This window comes from Dichomitus squalens (genome assembly GCF_000275845.1).
Source record: "Dichomitus squalens LYAD-421 SS1 unplaced genomic scaffold DICSQscaffold_99, whole genome shotgun sequence".
In the NCBI taxonomy this organism is placed as follows: Eukaryota; Fungi; Basidiomycota; class Agaricomycetes; order Polyporales; family Polyporaceae; genus Dichomitus; species Dichomitus squalens.
Window position 1 is genome coordinate 37,932 of NW_006766981.1, and position 17,982 is coordinate 55,913.

The window sequence follows — 17,982 nt, forward strand, 5'->3', positions numbered from 1 at the left end:
TACCGGACGGCGGTTCCACGTCTTACGTTCACTTCTGACTCTCGTCTTCATCTCTTTGCTCAAATTGCTCTGTCGTTCTGAATCAACATGTCCGATGCGCGTGCTCTTCTTCGTGCGAAGCGACAAGAAGCCCGAATCAACCACCCATTAGCTGCATACACGTCTTCTGGACAACTGCGATGTATAGCATGCGACATGAACGTCAAGCACGCGTCCGCCTGGGAAGGCCACATCGGTAGCAAGTCCCACCGCACGAACGCTGCTCGATTACGGGAAGAGCGCGCTCGGGCGGCGCAGAGGGAGGAGGAGGAACGGGAGAGCCTGAAGCGGAAGGCGATGGAGGTCGACGAGGCAGACGAGGACGCGGAGGACGAGGATGCGTACATGTCGGGGTCCGACGCGAAGAAGCGGAGGGTAGAGAGCGAGGAGCCCTCGGCCGCACCCACCGCTGCTCTAGCGACAGCAGGGAAGACGAAACGAGCCGCGATCCCTGCGGACTTCTTCTCAGACCCGTCTATGGCGCCTCCCCCAGTCGAAGAGGAGGACGAGGAAGAGGAAGAGGGCGCGGTTGGACCCGCGGGGGCACCCGCCGCACCAGCGGACGCGCTCGACCTCGAGTGGCAGCAGTTCCAGCAAAGCGTGGTCAATGCGCCGGACTACCAGGAGACGTACGAGCGCGCGACGGTCGTGGCTGAGCCTGTGCTCGCGGCCGAGGTGCCGCAAGGATTCCCCTCGTCCACCGTGGGCGGTATTGCGGAGGAGCCGGAGAAGGAAGAGGAGCTGGACGAGGAGGCGAAGCGGCGGAAGAAGGAGCAAGAGGAACGAGAGCTCATCATGGATAGGTTGATGGAGGAGGAGCAGGCACAGGAGGAGGCAGATGAACGGGTGTCGGTGCTCAAGAACAAGTTGGAGGCACTCAAGAAGAAGCGGGAGGCGGCGAGGGCCGCGAAAAAGGGAAAGCCCTAGTCACCCGTCCGACGTAGGGCGCAAGGGCGCAGCGCATGTAAGTAGCTGGTACATTGCTCAAGAATATCGTAGTACGGAATGCTAAGATACGCCGTGATTCTATGTAGATGCGGCCTCCACACTCGTCTGCTCCGACTCGCCCGCTGCTTCATCATCGACATCGCCACCCTCACCTAGCCCTATCCAAGAGCCCCAATCCATACCTCTTTTGTGGAACATCATGAGCCCCAACAAAACCGGAAGATACCAGAGACTGTGCTGGAACACCTTCCTCGCCTGCTTCTCTCCACCGAACTTCCAAAACTTGTACGCTGCGTCCACGCAGATCGCGTGTGGGACAATGCTCGTAAGTGCGAACCCCCAAGTCGTCAATCCCGCGAGAGGGAACAGGATCGACGTCGCCGGCACAAGCAATAACGCATGTCGTAGCGCCACTGTTGCGTTCTTGTGCGGGTCGAGGACACATAGCATTCGGTACCCGGCCTGAGCATACGACTCGCGGACGAGGTGCGACAGTCCGTTGAAATGCGGGAATTGCCAGCTGTAGAGGAGCAAGAAAAGAGCAAGCGGCGCAAGCGGATTCTCCGCCGCAGCGAGCACATCTGTCGTGACGGAGGAGAGGAATGAGGGGAGGACGAGTTCGACGTTCTGGAGGGAGGAGGGGAGGAGTGAGCCGCCGCAGGCCGTCCAGCCCATGAGCGGGGGGATGCCCCCGACGACGGCGCCGACCCAGGTGTTGACGATGCTCTTGCGCTTGAGATACGTGTATGCCCCAGCGTATAACGCTATGTTTGCTGCTCCGAGGAGAGCTGTGGTAGGATTTACCATCGTACAAAGGAGGGCAGGGCCGGCGACGCCTGTCGTGACTGCGAACGCGGTCGCGTGCAGGGGACTGATGGCTCGCCGAACGAGCGGGCGATTGCGCGTGCGGGCCATCTGCGCATCGTACGGAATCTCTTGGATCTGGTTGAATGCATTGGCGGAAGCGGAACAAAGCGCCGTCCCGAGAGCAGTGGAAAGGAGGACAGGGACAGTGGTAGGAAGAGGCGAGAGAGCAACGCCAGCCATGGCGGTCAAAACGACGAGGACGGTCAGATTTGACTTGGCTAGCTGCACATATATTTTGGCTAGTCGTCGGGGTGTGAGTGCTTCGGCCCTCTTGTAGGTCGTTACAGAGGTCTCGACGGCAGGAGAATATGCAGCGTCGATGGAGTGACCGCGGACAGCTTGAAGCACCGGTCTCGGCGGTACTGGGGCTTCTTTTCCTTTCGCAGACCACCTGTGGTTGTCGAAGAAGAAGGCAGAGAAGTTGGCCTGTTTTCGATCCACAGCGGTAGAGGCTAGTCGGATGTGGAGGCCCAAGGCTGCTGGTCTTGCATTCCGCAAGTTTGCAGTACAGCTGCGGCAGACATATGCCACTAATGGACTCCCAACGCCCCTCATAACATCTGTCTACCTCACGGACTGAGTCAGGAAGAGGCCAGTTAGGATTGACTAGCATACACACCGAGATGACTGTCGAGGAGAGGAGGTCGGTGGGCCGAAGGCGCCGGGGCGGGGGCGAGGGTTGACCAGGGTTGGCGCGCGCGCTTTCCCAGGAGCCAGCTTTGCTTTCCTCCACCACCATCCACCTCACAGGCGAGTCTGACGCGGCGGCAGGTTACTCGACGACGCTCGGGGCGACGTAGGACTGTTCATACGCAGCGGGAGGGCACGGTATTTATCGGCACGACCCTCTAAAACTCTAAATACTCTACGTCCAGCTTTGTTATTGTCCCTCACGACTCAGCACCCAACAACCACCTACCCGTATCCAACACACGTTCGCGCACCCACTCACCTCTGAACTTGGTTGCGCCATGCCGGGAACACATCTACTGCCCCCGAATCTCCTAAAACTCTTCGCACCTAGGCCGCCGTTGCCGTATACCCGCCCTCTGGACCGTGACATCGACCGGGTCAGGCCGAAAAATGTCGATGGAGTCGGTTCGCTTCTCGCATCCCTCCGGGAAGCGAAGACACAGGGCATGATGGAGTCGGGGAGCACTGGAGACGCAGGAGATGGAATGGAAGAAGGAGAGGAACCCGCGTTCACCTACGCGGAGGAGACCAAGAGGCAACTTCGGAGGGAAGAGAGAAAGAGAAAGAAGGCCGAAGAGTTTCAGAAGGCGAAGGACAGCTGTGCGTAACTCATCCCACTGCGCGATCTAACCCATGCTAACCGTTGTGTAGACAAGCCGTCAGAGGACCCTGAAGCCATTGGCGACCCGTATAAGACTTTGTTCATCTCGCGTCTGGTATGTACCAATCCCACATCCCTGTGTCATATAGCTAACACGCTTGCTGCAGCACAAAAATGCGACCGAGAATGACCTTCGACGGGAGTTTGAAGGATTTGGCAGCATTGAACGGGTGAGGATTGTTCGTGACAAGAACGGCCGCAGCAGAGGTTACGCGTTCATTGTGTTCGAACGCGAGCGTGACATGAAAGGTAATTATCTTCTTCCAGCTAATGGACCTACTCACCCAGCATGCACCTGCGCACTTGCGTCATGGCGTGACATCGTTTTTAGCTGCCTACAAGGAGTCTGATCGACTTCAAATCATGGGGAAGCGAGTGCTCGTCGATGTGGAGCGTGGCCGCACGGTGAGAGGGTGGAAGCCACGTCGTCTTGGCGGCGGATTGGGTGGTAGGCCCAAGCCTGAGCCCCCTTCTACATTTGCTGCCCCCACTCGAGGCGGCTTCAGAGGAGGCTTCCGCGGCGGTGACCGTGGTGGCGATCGCGGAGGTGGATTCCGAGGAGGGCGTGGTGGTGGATTCCGCGGTGGACGAGGTGGGTTCGGCGGCGACAGGTTTGGCGGCCCTCGGGACGACTATGGTGGGGGCGGACGTGGTGGCTTTGGCGGCGGCGGCGGTGGCTTCAGGTAAGATGCTCCTGCTCGGGACAAGCTGTGTTGAGATACTGACATGGGTCCTTAGGGGGCGCGGTGGCGGCATCGGATACCAAGGTGGTGGTGGTGGTGGTGGTGGTGGTGGTGGTGGAGGATTCGGCGGACCCCCTCCCGATCATGGCCCCGGAGGTTTTGGTGGCCCGCCTGGGGGGCACGGGCCTGGTGGATATGGCGGTGGACCCCCTGGAGGTGGCTTTGGCGGACCCCCTGGCGGCGGCCCAGGTGGGTTTGGTCCGCCTGGAGGTGGATACGGTGGTGGCGGAGGATTTCGCGGGGACCTCAAGCGCGAAGGGCCTGGTGGGTATGACGATCGGGATGTCAAGCGTCCGCGCTACTAGTCTGGCTTCCGTTCCTATCCGGGTCGCAGAGACGTTCCGCACTGGCGTTGGCAGTGCTGGTAGGCTGGTGGTTTGTTTGATGTCTCTTTCTCGTTTGTTCTGTCTTTTGTCTTGTCTCTCCCCTCCTATTTGACCAACCGCTGCTTGCGTAAGTATCGTATCTCGTAATGTATCCCACTTTCCCTTCCTCGCAAGCACAGGTAATAGCCGAGGCAAGTATGTATGAAAAAGTACCTCTTTGCATTGGCAGCTTTCTGGACCATCGGGATCGCCTTGAACCCGTCGTTGGAGTGGGGGGAGGTGTCCGTCTGTCGACGTTGTAGGCAGGGCAAGGGTAAGAGCAACTCGGGCTACGACGGTTGCTGTGGTTGTTGCGGCGCGACGCGCAAGGTATACGTCAGGCCCGCGTACGTGCACAACATCGACTCATCCTGGTATCTGGGCGCGATCAGACTGGTGTACCACCGTATAGTCGTGACGCCGTCGTCTGTTCGGTTGGTCGTGATTTGCGTTCTGTTGGTTTGCAGGAAGCACTGACGATGTGCTCAGGATGACCGCAGGGGTGTCGGTAATTCCTCGTTCGGAATACAATGACTATCTGCCGACTCTGACGCTCAAGTAGTGAATGCCGGCGAACACCTCCCGCGATACTTTTCGAAGGCGTAGGAGGGATTGTCCCGAAAGGGAGGTAGGTATGAAAGGGCCAGACCTGTGAACAATCAAACCTTATCACACCCCCATCATCTACAAGTGCACGAGTTGATAGCCAATCATATCTCGCTGTGGCTGATTGCCTTGGCCTCTTCTCGGCGGCCAAGATTTGCATCCGACATCCATGCCTGCCGAGCATGTTCACACCCTAAAATACTTATTGGCGAACGTGCCACAGGATGATCACTTATGCGACAAGTCCTCGTCCTCCACAGATCACTTCATGTCTGAACCGCCCTGCAACCTTTGGCGTTTCTCAACACTGCACACAACACCGGGACTTGGTACCTCGGTGTCGCATGACTTGCATTGCAAGACCAATCCGCAGTGCGGTACATAACGAATGATAAGCAATATCGAATGGGGCTCGGGAAGACGTGGGTGCGAGGAGAAGGCGCAGGATCAGGGCTGTCAAAGGACAATGATATTGAAACACGCGCCTTTGGCAGGAATGCGACGTTTGTCTGCCCGTGAGCTGGCGAAAGGCGTCGGGTAAGTGGGTCGGACGTGGGTGGCGAGCAAGAAGGATTAATAGTCACGCCGTCTGCATGGCAACCATCCTCCACAGGCAGGACGTTCTGTCCATCCGCGCGCCGCCTTGCCGCCCTCAATCGCCCTGCAGGTACGTGTGGCCCGCACTTCTTTTATGACCGTCATAGCAGCTGTGGTGTCGGCCAAGGGCTCACGAGGACGTATGGTAGCCTCGTCTCGCTCTGTCTCACCGCCCCCGTTTTCCTAACATGGTTGTGCCGCCGACACAGCCCGGCGTTCCGCAGGCGGGACCGCACATCACCGATGGGCCAAGCGATGGGCCTTCTTGGCGCACCGTGTCTGAAAAGGCATGTTGGTGCGGGAGGGACGGAAGCAAACAGGCCGAATGATGGCACGCGCAGTCTGCAGAGCGGGTCATGACGAGAGAGGCGACTGCTGGCGAATGATGTATGGGCGCGCGGCCTCTGTTAGTGAGATCCATCTCTGTTTTGGCTCAGTCCCTGGATGCAGCTTCAGGCTAACTTGCTCGCGGACTCCCAACCGCCCCGCCACCCACGCTCGTCGTCCATTTAGAGCCCCCCCCAGCGACGGCCACCGCTAATCGAGATAGGCCGCGCTGGCCTGGCAAGTGCTCCTGTGCCAGCGAATGCAGGGGCCGTCCTCTCTTCGTCGTTCGCTCTTTCTCTCCCGGCCACCATCCCGCTCTCTTTTGTTCACTTTGCTTCCTACAGTCCGAATGTCGTCGTTGTGAGGGATCCCGGCTCCACAGTACTCCCTCTCTTCTCCTGGGCTCCCTCCGTCCTTCGCTGCTCTCAGGCTGTTCTCCTCCGACCCTGTCCATATATCTTTGATTGGCCTCCCTCCTCTTGCAGACGTTAGTACCCTCCCTCATTCGTTCATCTGCCTTCTAGCTCACCCTTCCCTAGGTCTCAGGTGACCTGCAGGAGTCATTCCTCACTTGGACTCCGTGCGGACTTGTCAACCTAGACCGGTCGCAAACACGTCTCGACATCGGTTACTCCACCTAACAGACGTCCTTTGCGCTGTCCAGGTGTCACTTGGCTCCCGGGTACAGCATGCAAGGTAAGACGCATCGCCGCCCGTAATATGCAATGGCTTTCATACGAACACCGGCACACAGCAGCGAGTGACGCGATCAAGTCGGCAACAAGCCCAAGGGCTGCCCTACCACCCTTGTCGATCAGCGACCTCCCCCCTTACTCCCTTGGACCCTTGCAGGAACACCCCGACTCTGCCGCATCGTCTCCTTTGTCTAGCGCACTATCTCCTCAATCGGCGATATCTCCTACTCCTTCAGATGCTGCACCCCAGTCCTCGAAGGCGTCCGCAAAGACAGGCAACCCCATCATACGGAGGGCCATTTCTTGCGGGTCTCTGCCGGTGGCTGAGGGAAAGCAGAGGCGCAAGAGGTCTCGCGTCACCCCCGAGCAACTGGCGAAATTAGAGGAGTTATTCGCCATGGACAACAGTCCGACGTCTGCAAGGCGAAAGGACATCGCGCGACAGTTGGGAATGGACGAAAGGCAGACTCAGATCTGGTTTCAGAACAGGTGTGTGCTTCTATCAGTGGCACGCCCACTGCACCTCAAGCTCATGGCAAACGAAGGCGAGCAAAGGCGAAGCTGCAGCTAAAGCTGCAAGCCCGGGCCGTCGAGAAGCTCGAGCCGCCTCCCGAGAGTCCGCCAGAGCTTGCGAGTGGATTCGATGTCGACATCCATGGTCTTATTCACGAAGACGCTGGTAAGTGGTTTTGTTACCCAAGTTGTCCGTGATCGACGCTCACGCGGTGTAGACGTGACTGTCTTCCCCTGCACGGACTTGACGATCGGCACCTGGCGACGGATGGCTTCGCCGCGACACGACCTGATCGCGTACACGTGCGATGCGAAGAGATCGCTCACTTGGTTCATCCGTTCCGCTGGTCGCAGTTTCAAGATGGAGATATCGTATGAGCACATCGCGGAAGCCCGATTCTCTAACGTGTCTCCCGGTGTAGGCTCAGCTACCTTCATCCTCGACTGTCCGCCGACATTCTACATGGAAGCCCTCGCCGATCCCGCGCTCGGCGAACAATCACCGCGTATCTGGCAATGCAGCGGAGACTGGACAGAGGCCATGCAAGGAACGACGCATCTTCAGCACTGCTTGGTTGGACCCGCCTACCAGTTATCCGCCTTGGTCAATAGCATTGTGCCCGCTGGCAGTATATCCTCCGAGGCCCCGCTGTACCCGCCAACGCCCTCTGTCTCCGACGCCGGTTCTTCCCCTGAGGTGTACACGCGCTCCCTGCATTCGCCGGCGGAGCAGATGTACCACAGGTCCTCACTTGTGCTCCGACGACCCAGCTCCTTGAGTAGCCTGCGGATGCTCCATCATCCGTCTTTGGAGCGGCTTCGTCTTAGGCATCCCAGCATCCCTCTATTCCATTCCCCACTTTCGAGCACGTCGACGCCCAACTCGCCGTATGCTACAAGTGACGGATCGATGCCCATGTCGCCTACAATACTGTATCTGGACGGGCCAGAAGGGCGACAATATCACGTCCGGCAGAGCGCCACGGCCACACCCGACCAGCTGACCTGCCTTCCTCTCGCTATGCCGAACCTTCCACGGTTGCAATGCGAGTACCCGCCGGACTCCCGACCTGATTCGCCGTACGAGTGCGGCCCCGAGCCGCCTGCGTCTGCGGTGTCCAGCCAGGGCTACTTCGAGGCTTCCCCGATTAATCCGCCGAACTCGCAGGGGAGAGGCAACCCTGGGTACGCGGGCCCTCCAGGAGGGCCTTACTCTTACTCTGGAGCGTACGTGCCGCAGGACCCTACGTTGGAGGAGGGTCCTCAGGAGCCGTACTATCAGTACTACACCAGTTACCCTGGCCCCGCGCCGTCCACAGAGACGCACGACGCCGGGCCTGGAGGCTATGAATCTCGTAATTATTGATTTAAAACATATTCGACTCGGCTTCCCTCTCTTTCCTTCCGGTATCACCCCTTCCCTCTCGCTTCATCTTTCGTATCATACACTACAGTCGTCGACGCTTTCGTATTGCTTCCTGTTCAGCTCCACCCCATCTTCTGGCCTCGGTATCCATCGCCATCTCGCTGCGAGGGTGCTGCGCACCGATCCCAAATGGACCACTAATAGCACATAGCCCATCACCAGAGCCCGTCGTTCTCGATCAACCAACTCACTGTCGTTGCCCCTTGTCCCTCATCCGTGTAGCAGTAGAACCCTTGAACCATTCCCCCCTAGTGGATGATGTCCCATAGTTATTGTGTCTTTTCAGTGTGTATAGCCTGTTTGCGCTCTAGTCCTACGTTACATGGCCTATCCTTCACTTCGTCCTAGTGTATCCCTCGTACTCCATACGCTATATGCTTTCTCGGACTGATAAGTCCTCTATGACCATATCATGTTCGACCAACACGAGTGCAGCCTTGGATGGAGTTCGTCAAGCCCACTCAGGAGATGTCCGTATGATCGCCAAAGTCATGCAAGGCCTGCTTGTTTCCATGCTATGTAGTACAGGTCTAACACCTCCTTATCCGTATTCCGTAGTTTCTCTCATCGGAGCGTCATCGACCGCCCGCTGCAGGTCTGTGGTCAACGGCTAGTCTGAACAACGAGAATGTTGGCCAGCCACTTACGTGACAGTCTTCCTCTCCACAGTCGCCTGCTCCGTCTTGGCACGATTGAGTACCTTCTGGAACTCGCTCACACGGTGACGCATGCGAGAGTGCATGTACGCCTTTGAACACTTGATATGGTAGTGAAGATAGTCACGGAAGAGCTGGATGTGCGTGATCGTCGTGTTCGCAACGATGCTGTTGGCGAAGTGGCGAGGGAAGAGTACGAAGGTCACATAGCCGACGTCGTCCGAATCGTGCAGCCCAGGGAGATGCCTGATCTCGAGGGGAGGCTCGCGTGTGGTGTAGAGGACCTGAGGAGCGCTCTGGATGGTAGGTAGCCGCCGAGCGTCCACGAACTCCTACGTACCAAGGCGCAAAATTATATCTTCTGCTATGGGATGAAAGATAGCGGACGAACCTGGAGGAAGACCTTTCCAAACACGCGGTCGGTCTCTTCCCTGAACATAGTCGAGAAGATGACGGTAACGCGATCGGAGGATGCTTGTACGTAGATTACCTCCTCGTCGCGGTAGTGGAGAGCCATCAAGTCACCCTGACCACTGCCTGCGGCCTCCAATTGCTTCTGCGCGTGGAAGCCAAGCTCAAAAGGTGCAGCAAGAGCATTGCGCTTGAGTAGGGCAAGGCTCTTGAAGAAAGCATCCCGTTGCTCTAGTATCGCCGTTATGATCTTCACTGGCTGTAGATACGGTAGACGGCACACTCACCGCCGTCTGGTGGCAGCTGTTCAAGATCAATCTCCAAGCTGACATTGTATTCGTTCTCGGGCTCGGCCTTTAGGAGTGGACCGTATTCGCGCTTCAGGATGTCGTGTACGCCATACCGAACGAGCTCATCCCAGCAGCGGATGTTCATGGACAAAACGAGCGCAGTCTTGCGATCTGGGGTAGACAGGCGGAAACGTACGCCATCAAAGTCCACAAACTGAACATCTAAGCTTGACGGCCTGCAACGACGGGTTGGCGTTCAGTGCAGGGTGTCACGAAGGATATGCCTACTTGACTGCCTTCTCGCCAAGAGTGGTGTGGATGATGTAGTTGTGAGGCTGCGGTGGATGTTCAGGGACGCAATCGAGCATGCAAGGAGAGTGTAAATACCTCGAGTAATATCATGGCGTACGACGGGATATGAGTGGGCGGTGGTGGAGGACGGGCAGTAGAGTAAGTACGGGCGGGACGGAGTAGGCGGTGGGGAGGGCGGGGAGCGGGGGAGTCCCGTGACCCCGTCGGGAGCGTGAGAAGACTTGACGAGGATCTCAGACGGACTCTGACTGAGAAATATTTCCTCTGTCCGATAGACGTTCCTCCAGTCCCCGGACACACCGTTTTCCATCGTCATTGCTACTCTACCCCACCGGGCAGAAATCTAAAATGCGTATGTGCATCCCTACGTCGATTCCAATCGATGCTGATATCAAGGATCCCGTGCAGCGCCGAAGAAAGCACAGAAAATGTCTCTGAACGAGTTCCTGGGCGATAGCGGTAAGTCTCCGCATCCTCTGAATAGTCGCACACAGCCCAATGCTCCTTTGTCAAGCCCTGGGATCTTGGGCCGACGAGATGGATTCTCTTCCGACTGCTCGTGAGTGCTTCCTGTCTGTGGGAAACCGCAGCCATCTTGACTGCGTCACTTAGCTGCCGCAAGAGCGGATGGGGATGGGCAGAGGGGCGACCGCCGTCGGGACGACTTCCTTGCATCACGTTGTGAGTAGTTAGCATGTTCCTCCGTCCAATCAAACATACTAAAACATCACCTAAGCGGATCGCGCGCCCATGCGTGAGGACCTCCCGTTGCCGACAGAACCTCCGTTCACGGCGTTCATCGGGAATTTGGCATTTGACATCACCGAACTGGAACTGGAAGAATTCTTTGGTGGGGTGCGTGTGTCCTCGCTTGCCGTGGTTGTTCGTGCCTCTAAGCAACCGCAATAGACCAAGTCCGTCAAAATAATTAAAGATCGGGATGACAAGCCGAAGGGTTTTGGCTACGTTGAATTCAACGACCTAGATGGTCTCAAGGACGCTATCGCAAAGTCAGGCTCGGTAAGCTGCTGAGCCTCCTATATAGACCCCTAACTAACGCTTGGTTGAGACCCTTGCTGGCCGTGGCATCAGGGTTAGTGTAGCTGAGCCTCGTAAGCAGATCTACTGCCTCGGTCAAGCTCCGTTATTGATAGTATTGCAGCAAAGGAGCGCTCCGGATTTGGTAGCGGGGGTTTCGACGACGATGCCAAGTTCGCAGGACCTTGGAGGCGGGACGGACCTCTTCCAGACCTTCCTTCTCGAGGCGATGGTCCTCGACGGCGCTTCGATGGACCGCCAGGAGCATCCCGTGAACCACCTCCTCCATCCCTCTCCGATACTACATCCGATTGGCGTTCCTCTCGTTCGGCAGCCCGTGCCCCATCCGCTCTGTCTCCGCAAGAGTCTGAAGGTTCCTTCAAGCGCCGCGGGCCCCCTTCGCGCGAGCCTGCTCCCATAAGCGCTGCCGACACTGAAGAAACTTGGACGAAGGGTGCGAAGTTCCGCCCAAGTGTCTCTCAGGAGGGCGGAGATCGTGCTGAGCGACCGGGAAGCCGATTTGGTAGTCTGCGCCGAAGCGACGTGGGTGGTCCTCCGAGCGTACAGGAGGAGAGCGACTGGAGGCGGCCTCGGACTATCTCACGAAACTCAACGTCGCGTATGTTCTGCTTTCGGATCATGGGAGGTAGTCCATCACTGATACATATCTGCTGCAGCCAACAGCTCGACCCCGCCCACTCCGCAACTGGGTCGCCGTAAGCTCGAACTGCTTCCCCGTTCATCAGCCTCTACCGCCCCTTCCCCTCTTGCTTCGCCCAATCCCTCCACCGGTCCGAGATCCAATCCCTTCGGTGCTGCGAGGTAAGCCGGCCCTTATCTACTCTGATTGAGTACGTGCCAATCGCGGCTGCACAGGCCCGTCGACGTGTCCGCGCGAGAAGCCGAGGTGCAGCAGAAGATCGAGAAGGAGCGTGAAGAAGTGCGCGAGAAGGTCGCGCACGCCCCCATGTCCCGTACTTCCTCCCGGACAAGCTCCCAGCGTCCGACCCCGCCGACTACCTCCCCTCCTTCCAACGTGCAAAGTCCGACTACGCCTCAATCTGAGGCCCGTGCCCTCCCCGCCTCCAATGTTCGACCGACGTTCAGCTTCGCCTCCGCCGCAGCCGGGAAGAAGGACGCAAGCGAGGGCGCTAAGGACGAAGTTTCCAAGATCACAGAGAAAATCGACGAGGTCGAGCTGGAGTCGTCCGAGCAGTGAACGTCTCCCCCTCGTGGCAGCGCAGAGAGAGGCACAAGAAGTCAAACTGGAACCCCCACCATCCTAGGAGATTATAGTATTACGATATCCTCGGACTGCCTCTCGCAGGTGAAAGACATGAAACGTCTACCACACGTCCCAATGCTGTGATCTGTTTTCGTCCTTCGTCGCGCATGTGTTTATCTTATGTGTTTCAATATGTGGCCTTGACTTGCCTAGGAGTTCGCCTGATTCCAATCGCTATTGGTAGACGTGCACGGCAATCCATGAGTTGCATGGTTATGTGTTAGACATGGCTCGGCTGAACGCATAACAGCAATGTCAGGACTGTTTTCGCTATCTCAGAGCATGTAGATGGAGAGTACGCAGACATGCTCTGTATGCATTACCGTCTTCAAAATTACACATGCTCGGGCTATTTGACATCCCATGTTCGCACACGATCGAGATAGTCATGACGGCATGGAATCGTATACACCCTAGATCATACAAGAGGATGTAGGGACACAAGATGCAATCTAAGCAGAGATGGTAACCTCGACCTCGACACCAGGCTCGAGACTGATGGAAGTCTATAAACAATCAAATCGGTCAGACTATGAAGTCTACAACCTAACAAATGGTACTTGCAATCTGCTTGACGATTTCAGAGGACGAATGGAGATCGATCAAGCGCTTGTGGATCTTGAGCTCGTAACGGTCCCAGGTCTTAGAACCCTCACCGCAAGGCTACAATGATATACTCATCAGACACGTAGTAGCTGAGAGATAGCGCACGAGGGGATACTCACAGACTTGCGGGTGGTGACCTTGAGGACCTTAGTGGGGAGACGGACGGGACCCTTCACACGCAGCTGCTTATCCTTAGCACGGTTGATGAGGTCCGCCGAGACTGCCCAATGGCCAGCCGGAGAGGTTAAGTATCTCGCCCGCCTCTACCGTTCAAGTAAGAGACGTACACTTCTCAAGGTTCTTGACATTGCTGCTCGTGAGCGTGATACGGATTTTGTGGATTTTCGCGGCAGGCACGGGGGCACCGGTCGCATCGTATTCCTTTTCACCCTTAGCGACGTAACTCATCCTGATTGTTGGTGGTGAGTCAGAAGGTGACTGGAGCGAAGATACAGTCAGTGCTAGGGAAACTCTATGAGCACAGTGAGGACAGACCTGAGGGCGGTTTGTGGATGGTAGGAAAAATAAGGTTTGGATGCAGGCGCGGAGGTCATGCAGTTCTCGGTGTTTGCCGGGGACCTGATTCCTAAAGAGTTTGAGGCGATAAGCCGGCTTATGTTACGGTAACTGCCAATTGCGGTAGGAAATTACCTCACTTCTCGACCGCCACCAACAGCTCGCTGTCTCCGGCAACGCCATGCAAGGTATGTCGTCGCCCCTGCGACTATCGGGAACAAGTCTCTCATGATTACATCTCAGGTTTCAACAAGTATTATCCCCCCGACTATGACCCGGAAAAGCACAGCAGTCTGAATGCTTACCGAGGTATGCACGGGCCACCGCTCAACTTATATTGCCCTATCGAACCTTCCTTCGGACAGGCAAACATGCCCTCGGTGACAGAGCACGGAAGATAGGCGAAGGAATACTCATCGTGCGCTTTGAGCTCCCGTTCAATATCTGGTGGTGAGCAACTGTCCGCTTCCCTCCACTGCTCGCTGTCCCTCACATGTCCTGCAGCGGAACATGCAACAACCATATTGGGATGGGTGTCCGCTACAATGCGGAGAAGAAGAAAGTTGGCAACTACTATTCGACCCCAATATACTCATTCCGGTGCAAGTGTCACCTATGTAGCGGCTGGTTCGAGATTCAGACAGACCCCAAGGTACATTTCAATATCTCCCTCCGTGTCGTGCCTGCTGATATTGGGCCAGAACACGCGTTACGTTGTTGTATCAGGTGCACGACAGAAGGAAGAGGATTGGGATCCCGAAGAGAATGGAGGATTTGCGGTTCATGGTACGCCTTGTTCTACGCTCGTTCATGTGCTTGACTGAACCTTGGTTGCTGGCAGAAACCGATCCGAATCAAGGGCCTGTCGACCCTCTTGCTGCCCTCGAGAAGTCGACAGACGCTCAGAACCACATGAACAACGTGCAGGTCCCTCGCATCGAAGCGTTACAGAACCTTGCAGATCACTATAGTTCCGACCCGTACACCCACTCTCTCCGCGTTCGTAGACGTTTCCGTGAGCAGAAGAAGATCGAAAAGGCGCGTGAAGAGGCCGACGAATCGATCAAGAGTGTGTATGGACTCCCGGAGGCCCTTGCGTTGTCAGCAGAGGACGACGAGACAAGGGCGAAGGCCAAGCAGGAGTGGGAGGAAGGGCGGCAGGCGCTAGAGGAACGTGAGAGTGCAAAGCGACGCAAGCTGGGGGCCGAGGTCGTTAGCGTCATGCCTCGGGCATCCTCCTCCCGTTCATCAGCTCGCAGCGGACAGTCCAGTCGTCCAAGCAGTAGCAGCGGCAGCAAGACCAGTGACCCTGTGAGCGCGCTGCGTGCTAAGATTCTGGGGAATACTGCGAAGCAGAGCATTTCGATAGGTGGTATCAGTCGGTCCAAACCCCCAGACCCGAAATCAGCTCGAGCCCTGGTGAGACGGATCTGATGGTATACCCTATGGACTTCGGATCGGATAGCCCCAATGTGTATTGTACCCACTCGTATATGTAGCATAGGACTTGCTTGATTGCATATTGTACGAACGCAGTGACACCGCGTACATGGTCCCAACGTTCGCACCGGAGTGATCCGGCCCGCCAAGCGACCATGAGTGGGTTTGCAGTTCTGGCAGTTTGTGGAGAACCACTATATCGTTGCTTGTGCCTATCCGTAAGTCCTTTTATGTCCCCACTCGTGTCTGCGATTATGCTTTGAACGACGCCTCAATCAAGAGATAGACCACCCAATACCACCCGGATCATAAGTTCCGATCGCACAACCAGCACTGTCGAGGATTTGTAACATAACCACCATGACAACCTCAGAGACGAACAATATACCGATCACCGTCTTCACCGGCTTCCTTGGGGCAGGGAAGACGTCGATCATACTATCTCTCCTGCCCCGTCTGCCTAGAGATTACAGGGTTGTCCTGCTCAAGAACGAGTTTGGAGACGTCGAGGGTGAGATGGTACTTCTACTAGGTATGGGTGTATCTTCCACGCTAACGACTTTTGCGGAGGGTAGTAGACAGCCAGTTGGCAAAACAATCAAGCCTCACTGCAGTCAGCGAGATTCTAAATGGATGCATGTAAGCGCATGGATGATAGCGCTATGACGACGACATTCAGTTGTTCATGTCGCCTTCAGGTGCTGCGTCCTCGTCGGGCAAATGAAAACGGCTCTCCTAGAAATCCGAGGTGAGTTAAGGTGTTTTCGTTCGCCCCGCTGATTGTTCATCTCAGCTTGCTGCAGAGAAATTTCGCCCCGACCGGATATTCATAGAGTGCTCGTTAGTGATTACTCACCCTCATGCCAGTACACTAGTCCTGAATTTCCTCCTCCAGCGGCTCGGCTTTCCCTGCGACGTTGGCATTCCAAATACGAGAGCTAGAACGCGAGACGAACGGCGATCTCAAGCTAGACGCCATCGTGACCGTCATAGACGCGGAGAATTTCACTGGATACGAGGATACCTCGCCGACGGCGAAGATGCAAGCGAGCTACACGGACTTGATCCTCATTGTGGGTATATTAATCCAAGATAGAGCCAGCGATTCTAACACAATGTGCGTCGACCAGAACAAATGGGAGCATATTTCCGAGCGGCATGTAGACATCCTCATCGACCATCTGAATACCCTCAACGACACAACACCGAAAGTCAAGTGCCAAGGTAGACAAGGTGTAGACCCGAGCGTCGTCATGGGGATCGACTCTAAACTGTTCCGGCTGGGAAGCTTCGAACACACCGACGTCCTTCATCACGATGAGGTGCAAACCCTAATGATCTACAAAGGTCGCAAGCCCACCTGCGTTCATGATTGCGCCTCCCACGATGGGCACACACATGCCGATCATGCACATTACAATCACGCTCACAACTTCGAGGACAGCGCCGGAAGGAACACGTCACCCGTTGCGCGAGATGCCATTTCATCAATTTCGCAGGACACACTCGCCGATGCTCTAGGAGGATTATCGAAGGAGGCAGTGTGGCGAGTGAAAGGCTTTGTCAAGCTGGAGTCTGGGTATCATATCCTGAATTGGGCATTTGGACGATATGAGTTTACATCCATCAGCGAGGTTCCCGAGGACGTGGGCGTCGTGAAGTTGACTGTGATGGGTGAAAGAGGGGAGGTGAAGCGGGCCTCGCGAAAGCTTGCAGAGAAGTTGCAAGCTGAAATGGTGTGATAGAAGGTACTCATCAGACCCTTCCAGCTATGAAGCTTTGTACCTCTCAGACGGAACTTTTTAGCTCGTTCCTCACATTGGCGGTCACAAAAAGCTCGCGAGCACACGTGCACGCGATGTGCTGACATTAGGGACGGCGTCTTGGGTGACTGCTACGACTGCTCAGCTTAGCGGAAATGGAAACAGAACTTCAGCCTGGGCAACGGTCGACGTTTGAGTCGTGGTACTCGTAACGGGGACATTACGACTGACTGCGACATGCTCCAATACAACTACTTCAACCTCGGCTATATCTAGCTTATCGAACAACGTACGTAGACGGTGAACAGTCAACAACACGCCCTCCTCGGGACAGTGAAGTGTTGGTGCTCATTCTAAGTTGTTCCCTACCTTTGGAGGCTACCAAATAGGGGAATATAGGCATGTGAAGTGCCCAAGTAAACACCGTTTGTGATAATTCGACTGGACGTCGAAGGGGATCGGTGACAACCATCCCCGAGTTCTCCTCCCAGACATGGTAAGTTGATGATATCAGAACGCCGGATTGCACGAACGAAGACTACTTAATATCCTCAAACGCTCGGGGAGGGACCATAATAGACGCCGCCCCCTCTCCTGGCACCGCCACTAGGCCTTCTTTGTCGGACTGCGCTGAGTCGCTTCGGCCCTGGTGACATACATCAAGTACGTACTGATCTTGTCGTCTGTCCGACGGGGTCGCAGCATACAGTCATAACCGGTCCTCGGGAAACTCCTAAATCCTCCTGCTTTAAATCGTTGTGCATATCCATACTGAATTCTAATAGCCTACTGTTCTCTACATTTCATGAGGGGTGACCACAATCGAAGCCATCAGCCTGATCCCGTGCGAGATTCGTCCACAGACCAAATTTGGGACTGGGTTACGCCGAAGTTTATACTTACTGTACATGGAATTGCCTGGTTTTGGGTAACAAAGTACGGTAAGAAGAAAGATCTCTCCCTCCATCAAAGGCCTTTCGCGACCGGTTCAAAACCAGATTGGATCTGCGCAAACGACGATGATTGGTGGTCGGAGGCGATGTGAGAGACCTGAACTGGGAGTGCTGACAAACCGAACAACCCCGCCGGTCTCGGATCCCCTGCGAATGGACTCCATTATCACATTTTTTGTAATGTTTGGCCTCGTTCTGCGGATCGCACTGTGGGGCTGCTGGCTAATACTTC

The 17,982-nt window shown here is 56.0% G+C and overlaps 9 protein-coding genes across 9 annotated transcripts; 6 read left to right on the forward strand and 3 right to left on the reverse strand.

Annotated features, from left to right (window-relative positions):
- Nucleotides 1–87: 87 nt before the first annotated feature.
- DICSQDRAFT_175462 (uncharacterized protein) lies at nucleotides 88–966 on the forward strand (the record flags this gene model as incomplete). The annotated part of the gene is made up of 1 exon (XM_007371351.1): nucleotides 88–966. One exon carries the CDS (start codon nucleotides 88–90, stop codon nucleotides 964–966), a length of 879 nt encoding a protein of 292 aa, XP_007371413.1.
- Nucleotides 967–1,065: 99 nt separating this feature from the next.
- DICSQDRAFT_72742 (protoheme IX farnesyltransferase) lies at nucleotides 1,066–2,409 on the reverse strand (the record flags this gene model as incomplete). The annotated part of the gene is made up of 1 exon (XM_007371352.1): nucleotides 1,066–2,409. One exon carries the CDS (start codon nucleotides 2,407–2,409, stop codon nucleotides 1,066–1,068), a length of 1,344 nt encoding a protein of 447 aa, XP_007371414.1.
- A 416-nt stretch (nucleotides 2,410–2,825) lies between these two features.
- DICSQDRAFT_72768 (uncharacterized protein) lies at nucleotides 2,826–3,558 on the forward strand (the record flags this gene model as incomplete). The annotated part of the gene is made up of 3 exons (XM_007371353.1): nucleotides 2,826–3,147; nucleotides 3,199–3,263; nucleotides 3,316–3,558. The coding sequence occupies 3 exons, from the start codon at nucleotides 2,826–2,828 to the stop codon at nucleotides 3,556–3,558; spliced, it is 630 nt and encodes a 209-aa protein (XP_007371415.1).
- A 3,323-nt stretch (nucleotides 3,559–6,881) lies between these two features.
- Nucleotides 6,882–7,682, forward strand: DICSQDRAFT_44553 (homeobox-domain-containing protein; the record flags this gene model as incomplete). Its single annotated transcript, XM_007371354.1, has 3 exons — nucleotides 6,882–7,030; nucleotides 7,087–7,220; nucleotides 7,273–7,682. Coding segments are annotated over 3 exons (693 nt in total), but the record flags the coding sequence as incomplete, so codon positions are not given.
- Nucleotides 7,683–9,044: 1,362 nt separating this feature from the next.
- Nucleotides 9,045–10,239, reverse strand: DICSQDRAFT_150746 (actin-like protein ARPC2; the record flags this gene model as incomplete). Its single annotated transcript, XM_007371355.1, has 6 exons — nucleotides 9,045–9,069; nucleotides 9,128–9,468; nucleotides 9,528–9,778; nucleotides 9,835–10,073; nucleotides 10,126–10,172; nucleotides 10,225–10,239. 6 exons carry the CDS (start codon nucleotides 10,237–10,239, stop codon nucleotides 9,045–9,047), a joined length of 918 nt encoding a protein of 305 aa, XP_007371417.1.
- Nucleotides 10,240–10,556: 317 nt separating this feature from the next.
- Nucleotides 10,557–12,406, forward strand: DICSQDRAFT_72771 (uncharacterized protein; the record flags this gene model as incomplete). Its single annotated transcript, XM_007371356.1, has 9 exons — nucleotides 10,557–10,608; nucleotides 10,664–10,708; nucleotides 10,762–10,830; nucleotides 10,886–11,010; nucleotides 11,059–11,169; nucleotides 11,219–11,261; nucleotides 11,312–11,806; nucleotides 11,865–12,009; nucleotides 12,064–12,406. Coding segments are annotated over 9 exons (1,428 nt in total), but the record flags the coding sequence as incomplete, so codon positions are not given.
- A 364-nt stretch (nucleotides 12,407–12,770) lies between these two features.
- On the reverse strand, nucleotides 12,771–13,516 carry DICSQDRAFT_141732 (40S ribosomal protein S20). The gene is made up of 4 exons (XM_007371357.1): nucleotides 13,366–13,516; nucleotides 13,198–13,298; nucleotides 13,037–13,135; nucleotides 12,771–12,978 (listed from the first exon to the last, which is right to left on the reverse strand). The coding sequence occupies exons 1-4, from the start codon at nucleotides 13,484–13,486 to the stop codon at nucleotides 12,925–12,927; spliced, it is 375 nt and encodes a 124-aa protein (XP_007371419.1). The 5' UTR covers nucleotides 13,487–13,516; the 3' UTR covers nucleotides 12,771–12,924.
- Nucleotides 13,517–13,552: 36 nt separating this feature from the next.
- Nucleotides 13,553–15,084, forward strand: DICSQDRAFT_184149 (uncharacterized protein; the record flags this gene model as incomplete). Its single annotated transcript, XM_007371358.1, has 7 exons — nucleotides 13,553–13,582; nucleotides 13,722–13,782; nucleotides 13,838–13,903; nucleotides 13,960–14,044; nucleotides 14,099–14,246; nucleotides 14,296–14,380; nucleotides 14,436–15,084. 7 exons carry the CDS (start codon nucleotides 13,553–13,555, stop codon nucleotides 15,026–15,028), a joined length of 1,068 nt encoding a protein of 355 aa, XP_007371420.1. The 3' UTR covers nucleotides 15,029–15,084.
- A 262-nt stretch (nucleotides 15,085–15,346) lies between these two features.
- DICSQDRAFT_94386 (cobW-domain-containing protein) lies at nucleotides 15,347–16,902 on the forward strand. Its single transcript, XM_007371359.1, has 6 exons — nucleotides 15,347–15,545; nucleotides 15,610–15,673; nucleotides 15,733–15,782; nucleotides 15,838–15,874; nucleotides 15,930–16,107; nucleotides 16,165–16,902. Exons 1-6 carry the CDS (start codon nucleotides 15,395–15,397, stop codon nucleotides 16,774–16,776), a joined length of 1,092 nt encoding a protein of 363 aa, XP_007371421.1. The 5' UTR covers nucleotides 15,347–15,394; the 3' UTR covers nucleotides 16,777–16,902.
- The last annotated feature ends 1,080 nt before the right edge of the window (nucleotides 16,903–17,982 follow it).